The 21,786-nt window shown below is 42.3% G+C and overlaps 1 protein-coding gene across 2 annotated transcripts in view; it reads left to right on the top strand.

Annotated features, from left to right (window-relative positions):
• The first annotated feature begins 16,110 nt into the window (after positions 1–16,110).
• LOC115774244 (interphotoreceptor matrix proteoglycan 1-like) overlaps positions 16,111–21,786 on the top strand; it is a 62,702-nt gene continuing 57,026 nt past the window's right edge. For both annotated transcript variants that reach the window (XM_030721413.1, XM_030721414.1), the window contains exons 1-3: positions 16,111–16,358; positions 18,843–18,954; positions 19,049–19,330. In XM_030721413.1, coding sequence (XP_030577273.1) covers positions 19,264–19,330 — 67 coding nt within the window. In that variant the 5' untranslated portion in view covers positions 16,111–16,358; positions 18,843–18,954; positions 19,049–19,263. The remainder of the gene's footprint in view (positions 16,359–18,842; positions 18,955–19,048; positions 19,331–21,786) is intronic.

Consider the following 21,786-nt stretch of genomic DNA (forward strand, 5'->3'; position numbering starts at 1 on the left):
AAACCTTAAACTGTGACGAAGCACCATGACATCATAGATAATAACATACTGTATGATATTTCAAAATAAAAAAGACAAAAACTCACCAAGGAGAAACCCAAAGGTCTAAAAACTGAGCCAACTCCAAAGTACCAACAACTTCCATTTTAGTGTAAGATGGAGCATTTCTCCATCCAGCCTGGCAGTCCTGAGCTGTATCAGTTAGAGCAATTTGGTCCAGTATGGATGCTGCAGAGCCATCAAGTCAAAGGCTGCTCCTGCGTCTACTATCACTGAATATAATATAAAGTAGCAGCGGGCCCAAAATGGTGTATGAGACACTCAGCGCTGTTAGACCATCAGGTTGCACTTTTATCAGATGCCTCCTGCAGCTCCCCATTACGTGGTGTCCTTTGGCATCGGTGCTCTGACGCAGCAGCTGCAGTTATATCGGCCACTGAGAGATAACGACCCCTTTTTTAGAGACATGCAAAGTCATCATCAGGAGGCTGGATGGGTGGCATTGGCATAATTTACAGGATTAATAGCCTGAGATGCTGGTTTGTGTCCTGTTGTACTTCTCTTGGTTTCTCGCCCTCACTTCTGACCTTTACTTCCACTCACTGGTTAGCTTTAGGCACAAAAAAACCCCACTGGTTTGGGTGTGGGTTCAAACGCACCCCGTCACAACAGTAACCCTGCTCATTAACAAATGACAAGTTGGGAATGATGGATCGCTCTCACTGATGCTGTAAAATGTCAGGACATATACGCCAAAGGACACTTTGTGTTTAAACGAGGCCCTCCTGCCCCTCCTAATTCATGCCCTTCAGCAGCCATCAGCAGCAGAAATGTGAATCACTGTGCCAAAATTAAATAACACTAAGATGAGAGTTGCCAAAAACATAACACAAAGTTTGGTCTTGATCTGCAGACATCAAGCTCAGGAGGTGGACTCTGTTTCAGCAGTGATTTTGTAAGGTTCAGGGGGCCTTAAAGGGCCATTCAGCCAATGAACTGCAGGTTTTCTTTGTGAACGTGATACAAATGTCAGTATTAATCGTTCTTATATCTTGGAGAAGCAGCCTGCAGGTCCTTGCATGCAGATGTTGATAGAATGAGGTGTCCTCAAAGAAAAGCTGGCAAATCTCTCAGGATGTTAAAGAAATCCCAAAAAGGGGACAAGGACGATGCTGCTGCTCCATCCTAAAGATAGTTTGCTCCTCATCTGTGCTCTTGTTTTGTGTCTATGCTGTGGGCAGCTGAGTGTGCAAAACCCACTTTGAAGTGGGGAAGTCTGCTACAGGGAGCATCGGGAGTGGATAAAAACTTCACATTTCATCTTCCTAAAGAGGATCATTTTGTGGCCATTATTAAAACACACTCACACAGCCCATTATTCTCAATAAGCTCGGTTTGATTTTTTTCCCACTTAATCCAAGTTTTTTTTTCTGATACTTCAAGCTTCTTTTAAACTCCAGCAGCACTGCATAAATTACAGCAGAACTTGGTGACGATGAAAGTGACAGTGAATATTAATGCAGGCGACACTTTTACCAAATTGTTGTGTGACTTCTGACAGTAAGAAAAAAAAAAGGCTTTTTGTGAATCCTGCTGTAATTTTATCACTTCAGACCCGAAGCTTTTTGTTCGTTTGATCTTAATCAGCATAACAATAATTTTCCTGCAAAGATGATCTGACAGAGCCTCATTTTAAGGATGGTTTTCATGTCCATCTTTGGCCTCTTTCTTTGTGTGCTGAACTTGATTCTTGTTCTGCTTCTGTGAGGCTTTTGTTGTATAGAATATCTTATTAAATTTCCTTACCACAGCTTGACTTATAATTACTGTGGGCAGGCTGTACATCTGCGCTGCTCCTGAGCAGGACAGTCTAACTGGAACATTGAGCTTCCTCTGTGCAGTAATTTTCCCGCCTTGTGACTGGCCCGGTGGCTGGAAAGGCTGATTAGTTTTACAGCACATTTGTTCACTGAGCTGAGAATCCTGTCCTGGTATCCTGGGCGCCGAGGCCCAGCATAAGAAAATCAGGCATTTGGTGACCTCTGTATCAGCTGATGGAGGAATCTAAACGGCATATTGATTCAAAATGGATTCAACCAGCAGCAACAATGGTAGATTCCGTAAGTGGATACATTCCAGCTGTTGTGGTTTCCACACCAAAAGACTTATGTATATATTTTTATACATTCTATTTTTTGTATATTTTACACATTGTTTATTTCTGTATATCTCTTGATTATATTGATCATACTAGATTATAATATTTTCATAATATTTTTATTTTAGAGAGTTTGATTTTCTGTTACATGGCACTGAACAGGAGTGGCCCTCCAATCTCATTGTACATCCTGTATAATGACAATAAAGGCATTCTATTCTATTCTATTCTATTACTGACAGATCCAACTGTTCAACTGGATCTTGAAGCTACAACACAGATAACTACAGCAGGCTTGAATCCTGAAACAACTTCTTAGATACTCTGTTTTCTTTTGTGTCTTACAGGTGAGTGTATTCACAGACTTTAACTGTGAATAGAGCAGGTGGGATTTTTTTCCTCGACAGGCAGGTTGATCTGCGATGGAGGAGGACAAACAGAGTAAGTACAGCAGGTAAGGTTTACAGGAAAACAGCTTCCAATCAATGAAACTAAATAATGACTCTACTGTACCAAGAATAGAATCATCTGGCTGTAGAGCTGATTGCTTCTCACTGCTTGTCATCCCAAATGAAACTTTTTAGGTGATAAAGTTATTAAAATAGAAAAAACAGAATAACATCAACAGGAGCTGCTGCTCAGTTTGACACCAAAGAAGGATTAAAGTAACTTATTGAAATCAGATGGAAACGAAAAACCTGTCTCAAGTGGACATTGGCGGAACTGCAGTTCAGAGTCTTTTATTTATGATCTCACATGTGCATTATTGACAAAACGTCACTGTTTGGTCTTCAAATAAAGTTTGTGTCTCTCGTTTCAGAGGTGACGCTGGCTGGAAACATGTTTAGAAATCCTCAGCTGACCTCTGTGTTCAGTGTTTTTGTTCTTCTCAGCTCCCGCTGCATCAGATCACCCAGACACCACCATTCATCCTGCCAGATTACTTTTAAATTTGTAATGTCACTTCTTTGCAGTTAATAATGATGAGGTGGCGTCTGCACAGCAGCCAGAGGCTCGTGTTAAACTGAGCACTGCGTGTTAATGATGTTTCGTGCAGGTGAAGCAGGACACGAAAAAACAAGCTTTCATTAATCTCTTTTTCTCTGCACTGAGAAATTAAATATCTCTCTTATTTGTATTCCTCCCTGTTCTTTTCCTCTTTCTTCCTTGAACAGTGATGAGCCTGTGAAAAGGTGACAGCTCTTCAGTGTGGGCCTAAAAATGAAACATCCAGCAGCTCTGCAAAGCTCATCTCAACGTTCAAGGACTGACAATGTGAGAAATAAAGCAGCAGCATCTCTTTATGCAGCAGTATTCAGCCTGGAAGAGGGTATCTGATGGGCCCTAAAAGCTTTAGGAACTGGATCCAAATAAAAAAAAACCCTAAAAGCTTCACTGAAAAGCCCCAATTTTTATTTCATCCAGGGACTGAATTATGGAAGAAAGTAACTGCCGTGAGGCGACAAGCTGTTGTATTCCTCATTTCTCTCATTTTCACCCATCTGCACAGGTTTATGATACACTGTGAGCTCTACTCCTTTTGCAGTGGACTGTGTGTACTCGCAGCACTGATGATGTTCGGGAAAAGTCCTCAAAGCAAAGTCAGTAAAGGTTTTTTCAAAGTATGATTTATTCCTGCTGTGTCGTCTGCATCCTCAACCAGGAAGAGATGAGCTGCTACAAGAAAGCTTCAGGTGGTGATGAGGAACAGGAGGATGAACTGTCCTTCCTCTATCTGCCAAGCCCCTGCAGGGGGGCTTGGCAGATAGAGGAAGTGGCTGATGAGTGGCCGCCGTAAAGGGGAGCACAGAGGCGCCGATCATTGAAGCAGAAGATCCATGGAAGCGGGAGCCTACCACAGCTGACAGCACCCGAGCTGCAGACCACTGCTAGAGGACTCGAGCCTGAGGAAGTGTCCTCTGCTAGAGTCCCCTGCTGGAGGACTCTTCCAAATACAAACTGCTGATACAGTAAATTAAAAATTATTTCAGAAGTTTTTGTTCAGTTTTATTCTACTGTAATGATACATAATCATCATAAAATCTCATGGCAGACCTGGACGTTTCCCACAGCACACCTGCTAGGAACCCCTGCCTTCAAGTATACCCTGGTATACCCTATCATCCTTCTGGCTCTAATGTGACCATCATTTCCAAAATGAAGATCCTATTTTATTTAATAAGACTTGAAACCAGTGGCTGAGTCCTTAAACTCGTCAGGAAAGTGTCGTGCAGATTACGTGGGCAGTCGGGCCATCAGACTTCATCCAGGGGAGTCGGCCCCTGAATGTAGGTTTGAGGTGCTAATAACACACAGAAGTTATGTTTATCTTTCATATACGACCTGTGGAAGTTGACGTCCATGTTTACACTGTCAGATTATTTTAGTTTGGATTTCAGGGTTGAAATAAGGAGTCAAAGGCATTGCTCGAGCCTCCTGAAGTCGAAGCAAAAATGAGCCCTGGGAGTCGGTGCAGAACGGCAGGCCGAGTCCAAGAAAAGAGAGCGGCTAATGTGGAGCAACGCACAGATGCTGGGAAGCACAAAGACATGTAGTACAGTAGAGCATGTAGGATGATCACTTTAGGTTTGGTTATTAAGCCACTTATTTCACATGTAAATTAACTGTTGATGTGTAAATAAAGTTTTTTCAGTACTTGTAATTTGAGACTGTAAAATTAATCTAAAGTGTTTCATTGAGGAGACGTTTGGGAGAAGCAGCAACAAAGAAGCAACCGCTCACCACCGAAGTGGTCCCTGAAATGAAAGCACATATCTCTGTGCCTGCAGGGAAAGCAGACCGAAATCTTCAGCTGCTGCCACAAACCCACAGAACCTTTTGGCTTCATGAAATCAAACAGAATGGAAGATTCCCAACCTCATTAGAAATCCTCTGGTCTCCTCTGAGCCAACGAAGCTGCACCGATGAGGGAATCCAGAAACCTCAGACATGTCAGCACATTTAGCCTCTCTGCTTTCTCCAGTTTGTGTCATGTGTGTGTGTGTGTGTGTGTGTGTGTGTGTGTATGTGTGTGTGTGTGCGCGCGATGCGATCATATCTTCAACTGAACCTTCAGAAAAAGAAAAATCACATTTTCAGCCATCGTCATTCAGACCTGCTCACAGAGGTAACGCTCACTTTACACACAATTAATAAAAGCCATATATCAAATTATTTTTAAAAAGTCTTCTAACCGTGTAGAAGAAGAAGACATCCATCAGCTGAACAACTTCCTGACTGAGCCGCCATCTTTGTTTGGATTTGGAGAAAACGGCCAAAAATAATTAAATCTTTTTAGGGAAGCATTTAAACCCTTCTCTCATTTTACTTTTAGTCTAACTTTATATATATAAAGTTAGCTGCACTATTATATAATAGTGCAGCTATTTATCGGTTTATTGGCTTTGGATTTATTATTAGTATCAGTGAGTCTGATGATAAGTTTCTGTAGTACCTGGATTGTGGGGGTGGTCCTCCTTGGTTCAGCCACTTGTGTTTGTAATCTTATTCTTTCGGTCATTACTCAGACATCGTGGCCACAGGTGAGGGCTGGAATGAGACGGCCCGATAAATGGAAAGCTTCTCCTTTTAGCTCAGCTTTAGGTACACCACCCACAATACTGCTGGAACTGCACAAATCCACCTTCCAGTGTACTTGAACTGCCTCGCTTGGAGATCCTTTTCTCTCCTAACTCTGAGGGAGCACCAGTGACGTGCAGTCAGGGGAGGCAGGTGAGGCACGGCCTCACCTGTCATCGTGGAAATATAAAATTAAAAAATAAATTAAATGGTTATATTCATTCAGTGATTTGTATTTTAAAGTTCTTTTCCATTTAACTACACCATTTTTAGATTAGTTTTTTCAAAATCGCTGAATTTTTGCATTTGCCGGTCAAATACTAAGAGACGAACGGTGAGGCACCAGCCCGGCGAGCCGCACCACGGATTGCGCAATCCGTGGTGCGGCTCAGTATAGTCATTGCCAATGACTACTAACTGTGCTGGCATGCTATGCAGTGAGACCGGATTACTTTCCCTTTGCATGTGGCTGTTAAAATGTTCTAACACTTTTACTATATGAACTAAATTTCTATATTTTAGCTGGTGTATATAATGCACAGTTTTTTTTTGTTGTTTTTTTCATTAACAACTGTATGTGTGTAATGCATTCTTGTGTTGAGCGATCATGAAACTGCTGCGAAGAGACACTAGGTGAGGCACGCAGTTCTCGTGCCTCATGGTAGGGGGCGCTGGTGATCCCAGGGACTCTACGACTCCTCGGCGGCAAGCTACCATAAACAGTTAGCAAGGCCAGTTAGTTTTTCCTGTTGCTTGGCCTTATGTTCAACATGGAAGATTACATAACTCAACTGAAAGAATTTTCTAAACTGGACTTTCAATCGAAGCAGAAGATAATAATTAAAGGAAGACCAACACCGGAGCTAAAAGGTTTGCTTCAGACTATGTTAATGTTAAACAAAACAACTGTTGCCAATCAAATGGTGAATAAGCTATATGTTTGTAAATCTGATGTGATGACGTCAGTGCCTCACCAGTCACGACCCTCACCGCACGTCACTGGGGAGCACTCTGCCTAGTCTCAGACTGGAGGTGCTGACTCTGATCCCGGTCCCTTCACGCTCAGGCAAAGTCCACTGAAACACATTATCTGCAAAAAGCAGGGACGCTACTCTGAGGTTCCTCATCTGGGCTGCATCCTGCTCATGAGTATCCAGATTGGAAACAAGGATCAATGCAGGCGAAGTCCAACAACCATCTCCTCTGCATCTGTAAACATGGAGGAAGAAAAAAGTTAAGAACTCTGTTTCCTGTGAGATTCACTCAGGCAACAAATCTAATCTCATATAAATTCATTCATATTCAAAGGACCAGATTTTCTTTCCACACTCATTTCTTCCATTTGAGCAGCTTCATGATTAAACCCTTTGCTCCTGCACTAGCCTTTAAAAATCACACCCACTAACTCAGAGTTTCCCCTGGCTCAGGCTGCGTGAGCATTTTTCTGCTCTGATGAGTAACTTTCCTCTCAAATGTCAACTTTTCAGGAGCTGAGACAAACATCTTCACACACCGAGCCGCACAAAGCAGTTTAAAGCTCGCTTGTTCGCTCACATAAGAAACAGAAATGACAACAAAAGATTTCCAGAGCTCGACGATGAAAGGATGACAGAGGTGTTTGATGAAAGCCGCAAACGTAAAGTGAATAAATATGCTCCCAGAGAAGGCAGTGAGAGTGCATCCTTATTCCATTACGCCAGCAGTCACTAAAGGTTTGTGTCCATTAATAAGACTCATAAAATGGCTCGTAATAGCAGGTCGGCCGGGGCTGTGTTTGCTTTAATCGCCCTCATCGATAAAGTGGCAGAGAGCAGATGTTAAACTGTTCATTTGGACCAAGTTTGCATATCAGTGGAGTATTAATATTAATATTATTAATATTAATACCTGAATATCCTGATGGGTGTTTCAGAGGGACTGTGTCAGGGTTCTTCTGGATAAACAGCAAAGAGTTCAGAGTTAGGCTGCATTTATGGCAGGATGGGGGGAAACTTTCAGGACATTTCCTGCTCCAATATCCATCCATCCTGTCCAAGGGGAACAAAATTCTGGAGTTTCCAGATGGAACTCTTATTATAACTCAGAAAATACTTCTTTTTGGCTCAGGGCGTGAGCAGGCGACCATGTTCTTACTGCATGGCGGTGCACTACCAACTGTCAAATAAAGACATGAAAAAAAAACCCAAAAAAACAAGCTGTATAAGATGTTGCACATTAGTTTGATCCATTGGGTGATCTGTGGTCTTTCTGTGGCCTTCCAGCTCAAAGTGATCACGTTTAGCCTGAAGAAGACAGAAAACAACACGTTTCCTTCTCCTCGTATGTCCTTTAAAACCATCAGGAAAAGCTCTCAGCAAAGCTCGCAGTCCATTGGCCCATCCTGTTCAGTCAAACGAGCGATAGTAACCTCCTTCCAAAAGGTTTGAAGAGCGGTACATTGCCACATACAATGGAAAAGCGTACCCTCATCTGTGTTACGTTTAAAACAAACATAAGGAATATTTGAACTGAAGTTTACAGGGTCTAAATAACCATTTGTATTGTAGTAATATAAACCTTGTGTTAATAGTAGAAGTAGTAGCAGTAGTAGTTATTCCATTGATCCTCAGAGATTTCTGTTTGCAGATCAGTTTTCCAGCTTGTAAATATGAAAGACTATTTTTTTTCAAGAACTGGGGCGAGACAGGAGGAACAGAACTTTCAAAATAAGAGCAAGGGGATTGTTCACAGAAAGAAATCCACGTCTGACTCAGTTTTCCATTTTATTTATATCACAACAACAGACACCTCAAGGTGCTTCATATGAAAAGGTAAAGCCCTTACAATAACAGAGAAAATATACAAATATATAAAGCCTACAGAACATGAAGAGCTGACATGTGAACTTCCTGCAGTCTGAGGAAACATCTTCGTTTGGTTTATAAGTCTCTCCATGTGTCCAGAACTCAGAGATTTCATACAGTTGTTTCAGAAGGTGTTTCAGAGCTGAACATTTTAATTTGATCTGCAGTCTAAGCTCATAATAACCCACAAAGGTGAAGTTTTACAGAGCCTTTGCTGTTTGCTGTGTTTATCACTGATGTGCATCCAGAGCCTGATTGTGCCAAAATAAAGGAGAAACTTTGGACTGAAGGACAAACGCTCCCTGCAGACCTCCACAATAAAACTGTGGTGAGTCATGGAGCAGGTTAAAGGTCTGAAACCATTTCCAAAGCTCCGAGTGTTCCCAGCAGCACAGTGACCTTAATAACGGAGAGATGGAAGAAGTTTAAACTATAAACAGCGTCCAAGAAGCCAAATGCTCCTCTGACAGAGCCTCAGAGCTCATATCAGCTTTCTAAAAACACATTTCATTTGGTCTTTTTTGGGTTATTGACTTTAGATTACATGAACCCTGCACAGCTTTGGGAGCAACAGGTCAGGACACTGAAGATGACCTTTATCACATGCAGCAGGATGCAGTCAGATGTGCCGTCACAACAGGAAATGCTCTCTGTGTGCTTCAAACAACAAAATAAAAGAGGAAAACGGAGATGTGACAGACAGGAGGGAGCCTGGGAGAAACTCAGTATTTATTTATTTAAAAAAACATATTTCACACACCTTTCCTTTATCCTCACAGCACCAACGGGACAGTTTTATCATTTATGAACATCATAAAAAGTTGTGGAAGTCGATCGACGCATTCACGTCGATCGACTTTAGCATTTATTTACTTCCCCTTGGCTCCATTATCAGAAAACATAAGGTGTCATTTCATTTTTATGCAGATGATTGTCAGATCTACTTACCACTCAAGCGTAAAGACCCTAACTCTATTAGCCCTTTGTTATAATGTCTTAAAGATATCAGAGCGTGGCTGGCTCTGAACTTCTTGGATTGTAATGATAAGAAAACAGAGGTCATTATAATTGGGCCAAGTGGCCCAGGTGTTCCTCCATCTGACCTGGGTCTGCTTACATCCTGTGTAAAAACAGTTGTGACCAATCTTGGGGTAAAAATCGATACAGCTTTTAAAATGGACAAACAGATAAATGCAGTGGTGAGAAATGGCTTTTTTCAGCTGAGACAGCTTTCCAAAATTAAGTCGTTTATATCTTTTCGAGACTTAGAGAGGGTTTTGCATGCTTTTGTGACCACCCGTCTTGATTATTGTAATGCACTTTATGTCGGTATTGACCAGGCTTCACTGTCGCGCTTACAAATGGTCCAAAATGCTGCTGCTCGTCTATTGACAGGGACACGTAAATGCGAGCACATCACCCCTGTTCTTGCTTCTCTACACTGGCTGCCTGTCTATTTTAGAATTTATTTTAAAATTTTATTGTTTGCTTTTAAAGTCTTAAGTGGCGTGGCCCCCACATACCTAACAGACCTCTTACACACATACACCCCACAAAGGTCCCTCAGGTCGGCTGACCAGCTACTTCTTACTGTCCCCAAGTCGAGACTGAAACACCGAGGTGACCGAGCTTTTTCTGTGGTGGCGCCTAAACTATGGAATGGGTTGCCTCTCTATGTTAGGCTGGCCTCAACACTAGAGGTCTTTAAATCTTGATTAAAAACACACCTTTTCTCTGAGGCATTTCAAAATAATAGTCTCTAGTTATTATTGAGTCATTTTGGGAACTGTTTTTTTCTTTTAAGTACTTCTTTTATGGTTTATCCTTTTAAATTATTATTATTATTATTATTTTATGTTTTTTTTTTGTTTGTTTGTTTTTTGTGCTGTATTGTATTGCTGTCTTTTATCTGGAAAGTGCTTTGTTCAACTTTGTTGTCTTTTAAAGCGCTCTATAAATAAAGTTGGATTGGATTGGATTGGATTCACGAAACATCATTACCACTGTGGCAAATACGAAAGAACCATTAAAGAACCACTGTTTTTCTGAGTGCTGTATGGTGGTATGTACCCCGCCTCTCCGGCCTCAGTGACAGTTGGGATGGCGTGCCTGGTGTTGGGCTCGGCACACACACTGTGATTCGTGCCGTGTAAACAGTCCTCGCTCGCCGTGTTTACCCTCTCTGCACGGCTGATCTGTCGGGTTAATGCAGTCTGTGCTTCTGGCCCACGCCCAGTATGCAGATAAGGCCCAGAGGGCAATTTATTGTCAAGTTAATCACTTTAAACCGTAAATATGCAGTGTATGAATGGCAAATTATGTGCTAATGATGGAGCGCGCCGACTCAATTACATCTTAATTGGGTTGATGTGGCAACTCTCAGCGGTTTTCCAGTATTAGGTATTCATCAACAACTTAGTGCAGCCGCCAACTGATACTTACTGTGCATCTCAGTTTGGATCAGATGTCAAGTGTTCATATGGAGGCTGTCGAGGTTTCAGTCACTAATCTGCAGATTGTTTTGCTTACATTAAATGTTTTTCTTTGAAATTTATTAATTAGATACATAAAAACTTCTTTAATTTCCACAGTCAGATGATAGAGTGTAAGATAACGCAGGCAAAGGGCCAAACATTAGAAAACCTGGCATGGGGGGGTTGTGTTTGATGCTTGTTTACAGTCCGTACGGCGCAGGGGGAGAAACTGTTGGTTGGCAGGATGTGATGGGTCAGTGACTGAAAGATGAAGACCAGCCTTCGAGCTGGACTGACCCCCCCCACCCCCCGATCCACACAGGGTCCAAAAACCCAACATGTCTGGCCAAAATGCAATTTTTTTTGTCATGGTCCTGGGCCGGTGGCCCAGTGTTTTGAGTTCTTTTAGTGGACTTCTGTTGTAAATTGTTATTATAGTTATTATAGTTATTTGCATTTGGTTCTGGTGTGCCGGTGTCTGTGTTCTCACTCTTCGGTGTTGGTGTTTCAGGAGTGTCTGTTTAGTTGCTTCCCTGTGTTCTGTCTTCCTGTGTGTTGTATGTTTAGACTCTCTCTGTGTGCCAGCCTCCTGATTTGTCAAGACTACATGTTTAGCCACTTCCTGTTTTATTTTGGCAGTTGCTTGTCCTGTGTGCTTTGTGTTTATTTTTGCTTCCTGTGTCACATTGGTGTGTTTTGTTCACCTGCTCTCCCCAGCTGTGCAGAGCACATGTATAGACACACGTGCTCTGCACTTCGAGCTTCCTCTAAACGTTCTCCAGCAGCTTGCAGGGAGACACAACGTTTGGATATATCTTACTGTAGTCAAGCATGACTGAAAAACCCCAGGAACGATGCTCTGCCTCTCATTCATGCTGACTCTCGCTCTGTGCTCACTGTAAAACTTTTATTGCACACACAGTAACATAACAGCTCCACTCTGTGTGCGAGGAGGTGCACTAACGTGACTGTGTGTAACGGCGAAGCAAAGACTCCCACGCTGAGCTGAAGTGAGACATTTTTCATCGACCCTTCTGTCTTTCATGATTTCACCAATAAAAAAATCAGTAAATTTATATTCTTTGGTGTATTTATTGATCAGACTGTACTTCAGAAAGTCATTTTTCAATCACCTTTGATGTTGTTTTAAACATTTACAGAATGATTCCCAGTCTCTTCCTCATAGTGAGGAGGACAGCTGTCCTCAGTGAAAAAGTAACGATTCTGATTCTCCTCCACCTCCAAGGTCATGGAGGAGCGTGAGTCATCAAACAGCTTCATCTCTGTGTAACATCTGAATGTGATCAAGGTTGTTTTACTGGATCTGTTGGCGATACAAAGAGTAGTGACTCACAAACTGCAGGGAGAGCAGGACTCGACGTACGACTGTACACAAATGATTGGGCCTGTCTGACCGTGTGTTTCATCACACGGTCAGGCAGCATCGCAGGATGTGAGGTGCAGACAGCAGACTGTGTCTGCAGAGGAAGGTGTGGTGATGAGCGGAGTGAAAAAGCTTGTTTTTCGGATTTTTCCGGGTGTTTTCTTCTCTGCGTGACCCTCGTACATGTTTTTTGGACTCTGCCTCTTTGCCTGCTCGTGTTTTGGGTTGTTTGCCTCGCTGCCAGCCTCCGATTAAAGAGTTGGATTTTGAATTTCGACTCAGCCTCCAAATGTCCTGCAGCTGGGTCCTCTCCTCTGCATTCACTGCAGAGGTACTGAGGAAGCAGTACGCTGACAGGAAATAGATGCTGTGTGTGCAGAGGAGCAACAGATTAACATGTAAAACAGCTTCCAGGTGTTGCTGAACAGGTGGGGGCTTAGCTGGGTGATCTTCTCACTGCCACGATTTCTTTATTGGAGTTGGTTTGGAGTCTGAACCCTGAAGAAGAAGAACTCTTTAAAGAGACAGAAAACCTCCCTGCATACAGATATCAGTGTTTCCTACAGGTAGATGTTACCTAGGCGGGCCGCCCTGGTGTGTCTGCTGACTGTAAAACTCTGCAGCAGATAAACCCGAGTGCCAAAATTAGGGCACATGATTCTTTATGATTACTCTTTTGAAAAAGTGCATTAGCCATTTGAAAATTCAAGAAGCAGCCATTTTCAAAATAGCTGTTCACTCGAGCAAGAACACATCAGCAAATATTAAAATGAATGATCCTGATTTCAAATCAAACATGTTTGATCGTGTAGAAGTTGCCTTCAGAAGTCTAAAATTACTCTGAAGATGTTTTTGTATAATTATTAGCACATTTGCATTGCAGAAAGTGCTGTTTTCTTTGTAAGGCCTTCTGTACGTGTGGAACAAACATCATTTGTCTGCAGCTTCCTCTGATACTTGTAGAAGCAGAGGAAGTGCTTTTGTTCCAGCCACATCCCTTGGATATAACTCACTCCTGTGGTTTCTCATTATTTCATCCTCCTGAAAACCTTTGATATCAAACATCAAACCTGAAAGTCTGTGCTTAGGGTGTAAGTATTTGGAAGTGATTTAAAATCAATCAATCGAGATCTGGTTGAAGACTTTCAGCTTTAATTCAGGGACGTTTACAAAAATTCAGCAATAACTGTTTTGGAATTAAAGTCATTTTTATACACAGTCTCTCATTTTCAGAGGCTCAAATGTAACTGGACAGTAAACTGACCACAGTTTTCATGGCCTGGTGAAGCCCGTCCCCCCATTATTTGATGGCAGATCAGGCAGACAAAAGATCTGAAGTTGAATTTGCATTTCAATTTTATTTATATATCACCAAATCACAACAAACAGTCGCCTCAAAGTGCTTTATATTGTAGGTAAAGACCCTCCAATAATACAGAGAAAACCCAACAGTCAAAAACGACCCCCTATGAGCAGCACTTGGTGACAGTGGGAAGGAAAAACTCCCTTTAACAGGAAGAAACCTCCAGCAGAACCAGGCTCAGGGAGGGGGGTCATCTGCCGAGGGGGGAGAGACAGAGATTAATAATAACTAATGATTAATGCAGAGTGGGCTATAAACAGAGTGAAAAGAGGTGAATGAAAAGAAACAGTGCATCATGGGAACCCCCCAGCAGACTAGGCCTATAGCAGCATAACTAAGGGAGGGTTCAGGGTCACCTGATCCAGCCCTAACTATAAGCTTTATCATAAAGGAAAGTTTTAAGCCTAATCTTAAAAATAGAGAGGGTGTCTGTCTCCTGAATCCAAGCTGGGAGCTGGTTCCACAGAAGAGGGGCCTGAAAGCTGAAGGCTCTGCCTCCCATTCTACTCTTAAGTATCCTAGGAACCACAAGTAAGCCAGCAGTTTGAGAGTGAAGTGCTCTGTTGGGGTGATATGGTACTATGAGGTCTTTGAGATAAGATGGGACCTGATTATTCAGACCTTGTATGTGTAATTTTAGATCTCTACAGTTAACTGTTCCTAATAAGATATTATGGGTGAGAAATGGTGTACTGAGGTCATGTTCCTGTGTGATCAGCATGTACATGGTTTAAATGAGCTTCTCCTGTGTCTCAGGCATCTGAGTAAATTAAGTAAAATGGACACACGGCGAGTTCAGGTCAGAAACAGGAGTTTGTGGCGTTGTTGTTGTTTGTGTGATGCTGAGGCTGCGGGGGAGTCTCGAGGTGTTATTTTTACCGGTGATAGGTTAAACGGAGAAGCTCGGCAGACTGAACTAACTGGATTATCTGTCATTCTCGTCTGGATTTCATCATAGTAGGATTCAGCGGGAGACGAGCCATCTGAGACGATTCACCTGCTGATGCCGCAGTAATCCGGAAACCTGCATCCTCACATTCCTGACGTTAAACTGAAGCCTGTCTCCCGATTAAAATCACAGGGAACTCCCATTTGAATACCAAATAATTTCACCTGTTTTCTTAAAGTGCCTGAGACCTCAGAGAGACTCCTGCTTATCTCTCAATTTCATTTCTATTTTGGTGCCATGAATACAGAGCTGAATATCAGCCGTGAATATTTTAGTATTTAATCAAATGTCAGAGTGTATTTAGTCTGAGGCCTGAGAGGAGGGTTTTTCTTGAAATGTAATGTGCTGATAACCAGAGCCGGATTTTAATGTGCAAAGCGAAACTTTTATTAGCGACTCCCAGAGAGCTCTTTGGCTTTATTAGATAAAACAGCTGAGGGGGATGGAGGAGAGATTGGCAGACAATGCTACAAGTGAAGTGTTATCACTAAGAGCAAAGACTTTAATGGACTCTGAGCCGCCACAAGACTCACTTTAAATGAAGTACATCAAAGTCCAGCACAAAGGAAAGTACAGGAAGTAAAACACGTGGTACAAAGACCCAGGAGTCCAGGCCAAAGCACAACATGCCAAATAATCAACATGTACCAGAAGTAGTACCTCAGAGAGTAGTTAATCACTTTGGTTTTGTTGCATTTAGGCAGCTGTCGTGGGCGACATGTCCTAAACCGCCTTTAACGCCCATATAATTGTTGCCGACATGATTGGGCAAGCGCACTCTGCATTACCGTAATTACACGACAATTTGTCCCTTTGGAAAAATCTACATTCTTTCAGAACGGTGAGAAGTTGCGCTCTACAGCCGATATAGGGTTATTACGGTAATTTCACTCGCGCTGTTGCAGGAAGCCCGCGAATGGCGGCACTTAAGTTAACTTATCTCCGACAGCCATGATGGGTCAAAGTGCACCGCTGCAGCTGTAACCAGCAGACCATGGCCTGAGCTTAAAAGATGGTTACACCCGCTGTGATGCCACCCACTTGGACGCTTCAGCCAGAGCGTTTTTCCTTACCTTTTAAAAGCAGATATCTGAGTCCAGAGCGAGTCTGACAGTGAAACCAAAGGGTGCCGCGCGGTCACAGGCACTGCCCTGAAGCGCATCCTGTTTCAATATCCTTCCGCACACTGATCAGGACCGCAATACACCAACTGAACGTCATGTTACTGGACTGGAAAAGGCTGAATAGGCTAAATAGGTTGAATATTTGATTGCCTAAATTAAAATTTAGGCACTTAAAAAACAGGGCTGGAAAAACATGAATAGTTCATGTGAGTATTTTTATATAAAATATGTATTTTTGCCTTGTTTACTGGTGCCTGGTAAGATGTAACATGCTACAACCACCAGTAGGTGGAGTTGGCGCGCCTACAAGCTGTTTGGCAGCCAATATTAAATGACAAAAATAGAAAAAGAGAGTGCGACTCGTCAGGTCCTCGGACAAATTATCGAGCAGGCTTTCAGTACTCACGCCGAGGGGTCCGGTACACCTGAGGACCGTTTCCGTAACAATACCCCTACATGCAGAAAAGTGCCTGGGCACTGACAGGTATGTCAAAGTAATGCCGTAAGCCAGTGCGTCACACACCGCCACCAAAGGACACCAAACGCCATTAATTCACGCCACAGGAATAAAAACAGTCTGGCTAGTCATACTGTACGTAGCTCAGCATTACAGAAACAAGTCACTACAAATTATTGATTGGTCTTAAATCAGTCAATAATCAATCATAATCTCTGGTTTTAGGTGGACTAACTCATGCTGTAAAGTTTTTGGTTTTCCGTCTGCGCATACACGGTGTAACAGAGAGCAGAGGAGAGAACCACAAAACACTGTATCACACTCAGCAGCTCAATCCAAACCCCGAAACCAGGGAAATAACATGAATAAAATACTTGGATTTTAATTTTATTTTCTTCTTCTTCTCTCTCTCTCTCTCTCTCTCTCTCTCTCTCTGTGTGTGTGTGTGTGTGTCTGTTGGGGGGGGGCTAATCCTTATGCTCCAGTCTGGCAGCAGTGAAAAAAACAGGGCAGAGTTGGGCAGTAAAACAGGCACTGGATTAGAGATTAAAAGCAATTTCTAATCTTCTTTTGCGCGGCTCTTCAGATATGGCCAAACTTGGTGATGTCTGAGCTCCAGCTGACCCACAATAAGTTAAACCTTCAACTTTCCCCCACCTCTACATGTCAGAGGTCACCAGAAAACAACAAAAATCACAGATATAAAACTGCACGTACACCGCAGAGGCTGTATTTGTCACCTGAAGTTTTATTTTTACTCCAAATCCTCAGAGAAACACAATCCCCCACCCCGCCACTCCCCCACCCGTTAGCCTCACTCCACCTTTCATCAGTCGGGTTCACCTGAGGGAACGAGGTCTGAGGTTCACAGGCGTTACAAACATCAGTTTTTAAGCTTGGTTTCATGTATTAAATACACATGAAGTTTGATTCGGTGCTCCAGAGGATAGAGGTGCTAATTCAGGGGAAAAGTATGATTAACAAACAAGTTACTGAACAAAAGTTAAAATAACTAATTAGGTGGTCTGTTTATCTCTCTTTTTGTAAGCAAAAAACCCAAAATGATCTGGTTCAGAGTTAATATTTGTTGGGTGGATAAAAGGAGACGTTTTGATTTGTCAGTGTGTCCGTTGGGAACGTTTGACAGTCTTTTTCATCTCATTTTCCTTTCATTAAATATTAACCCATTACAGGGGAACTAAATTAGAGTGGTTTGAGCCTGTTATCCAGGTAATTTGATGACATAACTGACATCATTTGCCTGCAGCTTCTCCAATATGACTGTGGTTTGATTTTTATTGTTTTTATAAGTTATTGAAGTTGTGACAGCAGGTAAAAATTTAGTTGGATGTATTCAGATTAATAAAATAGAGTACAGTGTGATCAGTAAGGTAGTAACTAATTAAAAACAAGTTATTTATGTATTGTATGTATATATGTGTTCAGGTTATATTTGCATGTTTGAAGACATCGCTGATATTTCTCTTTCATAGACATTTTTGAAGCGTCTGTCAGTCGATCAGAGAGCAGAAACCAGACGTTTAATGTGATAAATCAATGTTTGATCCTGTTTCACGTGTTTGAATGTTTTTGGGAAATTTAATGGACATTTTTCCTTATTTGACACATTGGAAGAATCTGACGTTCTGCTGAAAAAAAGGTTCTCCGATCACCGCTTCTGTTTTTCTATTTTGGGGTTTTTATTAAACAAAACGGATTTACATTTTTTTCACTGTTTTGGGAACTCTCATAGAAAATTAGTAAAAACTAAATAATAATAGTTTTTCAGGGCTCTGAATGTCAGAGCTTCATGAAATAAAACACGAGAACATATAAAGAAAATATGTTCATATACAGAGGCTCTCTTTACATACAGATTAAACATAAATAAAAGTTTACAGATGAGATATTTGATTTATAATGAAAACTATGAAATAATCATTTAAATAGAGTCATTTGTTGATTAAGAGGCTTTTAAAGAAACAGGATAAATCAGAGGACACGTACTGACAGTTTTAATTAGGAACATGTTAGTTAATAACACTTTTTTACGGTTGGTGGTGTTTCTCTGCAGTTTTAGTCCCGCTGATCCAGAAGAATTCGTTTTCATGTGTCGGGTCAGGTTTTCTGTACGTGTGGAACAAACATCATTTGTCTGGAGCTTCCTGGGACTTAAACCCTGAGATGGCATAAGCTTCTGGACTTATTGGATTTGTAACAAAGGCATGAAAGTACATTCAGCAGAGGATTCAAGTATTCATTTATTCCTCCGAGCCACACGCCGCTGTCACAGTTTTGTGCAGCGATCATCTTTTTAATTGAAACAGTGAAGTCCAGAGACTGCAGGAAACAGCAGCGATGAAACCGAGAAACATCAGCAAACTATAAGAATCGCTCTCCGTGAGTCTGTGCAGGCGTGTGATGAGCTCAGAGGCCCACTCAGAGCACTGAGGCCTGACAGGCTGCTGCTCAGGTGAGCTGACACTTCGTACCACCTCTCTCTGTTTTCAGGGGGGTTCGGCTGGGCCGGGAGAGGGTGTGTGGAGCAAACCGGTCATCGCGGTTGACAGATGCCCCCAGAAAGCCACTAACAGGATGACGCCTGCGCTGCGAGGGCCGCGGGGTAAAGACGGATTATGTCTGAGCAGTAGATAAACAGATTATTCCAGAAACAGTGCCTACTTTTTTAACCTCGTCACTCTTGCCACACTTTGCAGCAGGTCCTGTTCTGGACCAGTTTACGCCTCCACACGCATCCTGGAATTCATCAGGAGCGTTTCAGCCGCCGCTCACGGTCCCCCGAATGATGCGAGGTCAGCCTGCGCCCGCGATCTCCACCTGAGCCGGAGGAGCCCCCTCCTCTCCGCTGCCACCTCCCCGCGCCCTGCTGGATTTACTTTGACGTTCACATTTTGGGAGACTGTCCTTCGCGATGCTTTGGGGGTTTGGACTCGTGCTGCTGCTGCTCGTCCTCGCTCCGCAGGCTGCTGTGATTAAAGGTGAGCCCTGTTTTGTTGAGTCCCACACTTTTTATTCTTTGCGAACAGGGAGGTTAGATATGAGGATTTAATGAGTAAGGCTATTTATTCTCGTACTAAACTTGGTCACAATGTGAAGCAAAGCCTATTACGATTACGTAAGTACTTGGCTGTGAAGTCATCGTGGCGTCGGACTGTCACTTTTCCCCTGAGGATACCAAAAGAGGCTGTTTAAATGCATCATAACACAGCGAGTAGTTTAGCAGATCTTTGTCTTCTTCCTGTTATGTGTGTGCAAACATGTCCTCAATGCAAATGAAAATGCAGAAACAGATAATGGCTCCGTTTGGCAGATTCATGGCTGGCGCGCTGACAGGCTGACAATTTGAATTACAGCTTTCTCTCCTCGCTTATTTGTGAAAGAAAGAAAGCTAAAAACTTGACAAAAGAGGGACCGATTATCGAAAAACAAGGTTCACCTTGACTTCAAAACATTTCTCAGGCTGTATATTTCTCCTAAAAACAGCCCGATGAATTACAACCCTCACTTTGACTCATGCTGTCCTAAATATACCTACAACAAACCTCTTGTTTCGGGGCGTCTTTCTAGTACAGTGAGTGCTTCTGGTTTTAGTGTGTGTGGGCGCCAGAAGGAGTTGACCCTGAGCGATGACTGTAAGGCAAACACTGAACTCCGCTCTGCTGTGTGCAGCAGGTAAACATAAAACAGAGAAACACTGAAGGACTCAGATTCATGGAGGAAAAGAACATTTTGAGTCGCTAACATGCATGTGAGTGATAGGAGCCGGCATAGAAAAGGTCAGATGCATCAGGTGTTCAGGTGTGTAGCTACACACCTGAAAGGTGTGATGATGAGTAAAGCCCTATTAAGGGTTTCATGTTGGAGACTTATAAAGTTCCTCAGCTGGAAAGCCAGAAATATTCTGCATCATTCACAGGTATTAAATCCAATCTCCTTCAAACTGAAGTCCAGAATTAATTTCTGCACTGATGCAGGAGGATTTAGTCACATTAAAGCTGCATAAAGCAGATCATAGAAATTATCTTGGAAACTTTGCATGGAACACTGCAGCTTCCTCAGGTATAAAAATGGTAATAATAATTTACATCCTGCATTCATCCCCAGGTCAGACAGTTTAGTAAAAGGTTCAGAGCTCCAAAGATTTTATGATTCAAAAAAATCCCTGATTCATGCTGACTTTAAATCCATCAATTTCTATATGAAAGTTGATGATCGTCACAGTAATGCTGCATAAAATGCATAGAGTTTATCCTGGAAACTTTTTTCTGCTTTCAGCAGTGGCACTGATGTTTCCTTGGATATTAAACTGTATAAAGTGGATGTTTGCCAAGGATTTCCTTTCCTGTGTAAATGCAAAAATATCACGCATGTAAAAATGATTTCATCAAAATGTAGCCGTACCTCCTGACACTGTCTACACAGTCCTGTAACCTCCCACAGCTCATCTGCATGTGTTTAACTAAAATAAAACATTTTAAGGTCCAGAGTTAACATCTGTCAGACACCAAAAACAGGAAGATATTCATTTAGCAGGTAGATGTTCAAAGATTAACAGATCTGATCAACTGATCAACAGATAGCCTCTTATTGACATTTATATTACACATTTCCCACAAACTGAGATCCTCTCTGTCGTGGGGCAGGGAGGTAAAAGGCTCGACTTGAAAGTTAAAGTTATAGTGTGTAAGTTTTTCACCACTAGATGTCAGTAGATTGCAGTCCACCAAATTCTCCTTTCTTACCCCTCCTAATCAAGTTAAGCTAGCTACGGTTTCCGCTGTAGGACAAACATGTTTAAGTTAGCCAGGAGAGATTAAACACGTTAAATTTAGATGGTACCCCACAGCCGCGGCCAGCCGACACGTTTCTACTGCTGTTTTGACTGGATCCGGATCTGCCCCAGAGTTTTTCCCTGTTGTGTAGGCTGTCGGCTGTGAGACTTTTAGTCTGGAAGAGGCTGCAAAACTTTGTGAAATGAGTCTCATATAAGTCGATGAGTCAGTGAAGCTCACTTCTGACCAACGAGGTGAACTGTTGAGGATATCCTGAACTTTTCTGTCAGTAAGTGCTGCTCTTTTAGCCACTGTTAGCTGCTGTTTTAGCCTCTGTTAGCTGCTGTTAGCCGCTGTTAGCTGCTGTTTTAGCCGCTGTTAGCTGCTGTTGGCTGGCATTAGTGAAACTGTCTATGAAGGCGGTGTAACTTTGTTGGAGTCTGAGGCTTAGTGAATAAATTCTCATACGATTGTTTATCAGAAAAGTGTAATTTTTTAGGACACTCGAGCCTGACATTAGCTGGCATAATGTTAGCTTATAACCAGCTGCTGCTGTTGCTTGTCCAGAAATGCGAGGGTGGCGTGTCTAATCTGCTTACAATAAATAATTGTGACAATATCAGGAATAAATAAGCATGTTTATGTACGTTTTCATGTGTTAG

This window comes from Archocentrus centrarchus, chromosome 24 (genome assembly GCF_007364275.1).
Source record: "Archocentrus centrarchus isolate MPI-CPG fArcCen1 chromosome 24, fArcCen1, whole genome shotgun sequence".
NCBI lineage: Eukaryota > Metazoa > Chordata > Actinopteri > Cichliformes > Cichlidae > Archocentrus > Archocentrus centrarchus.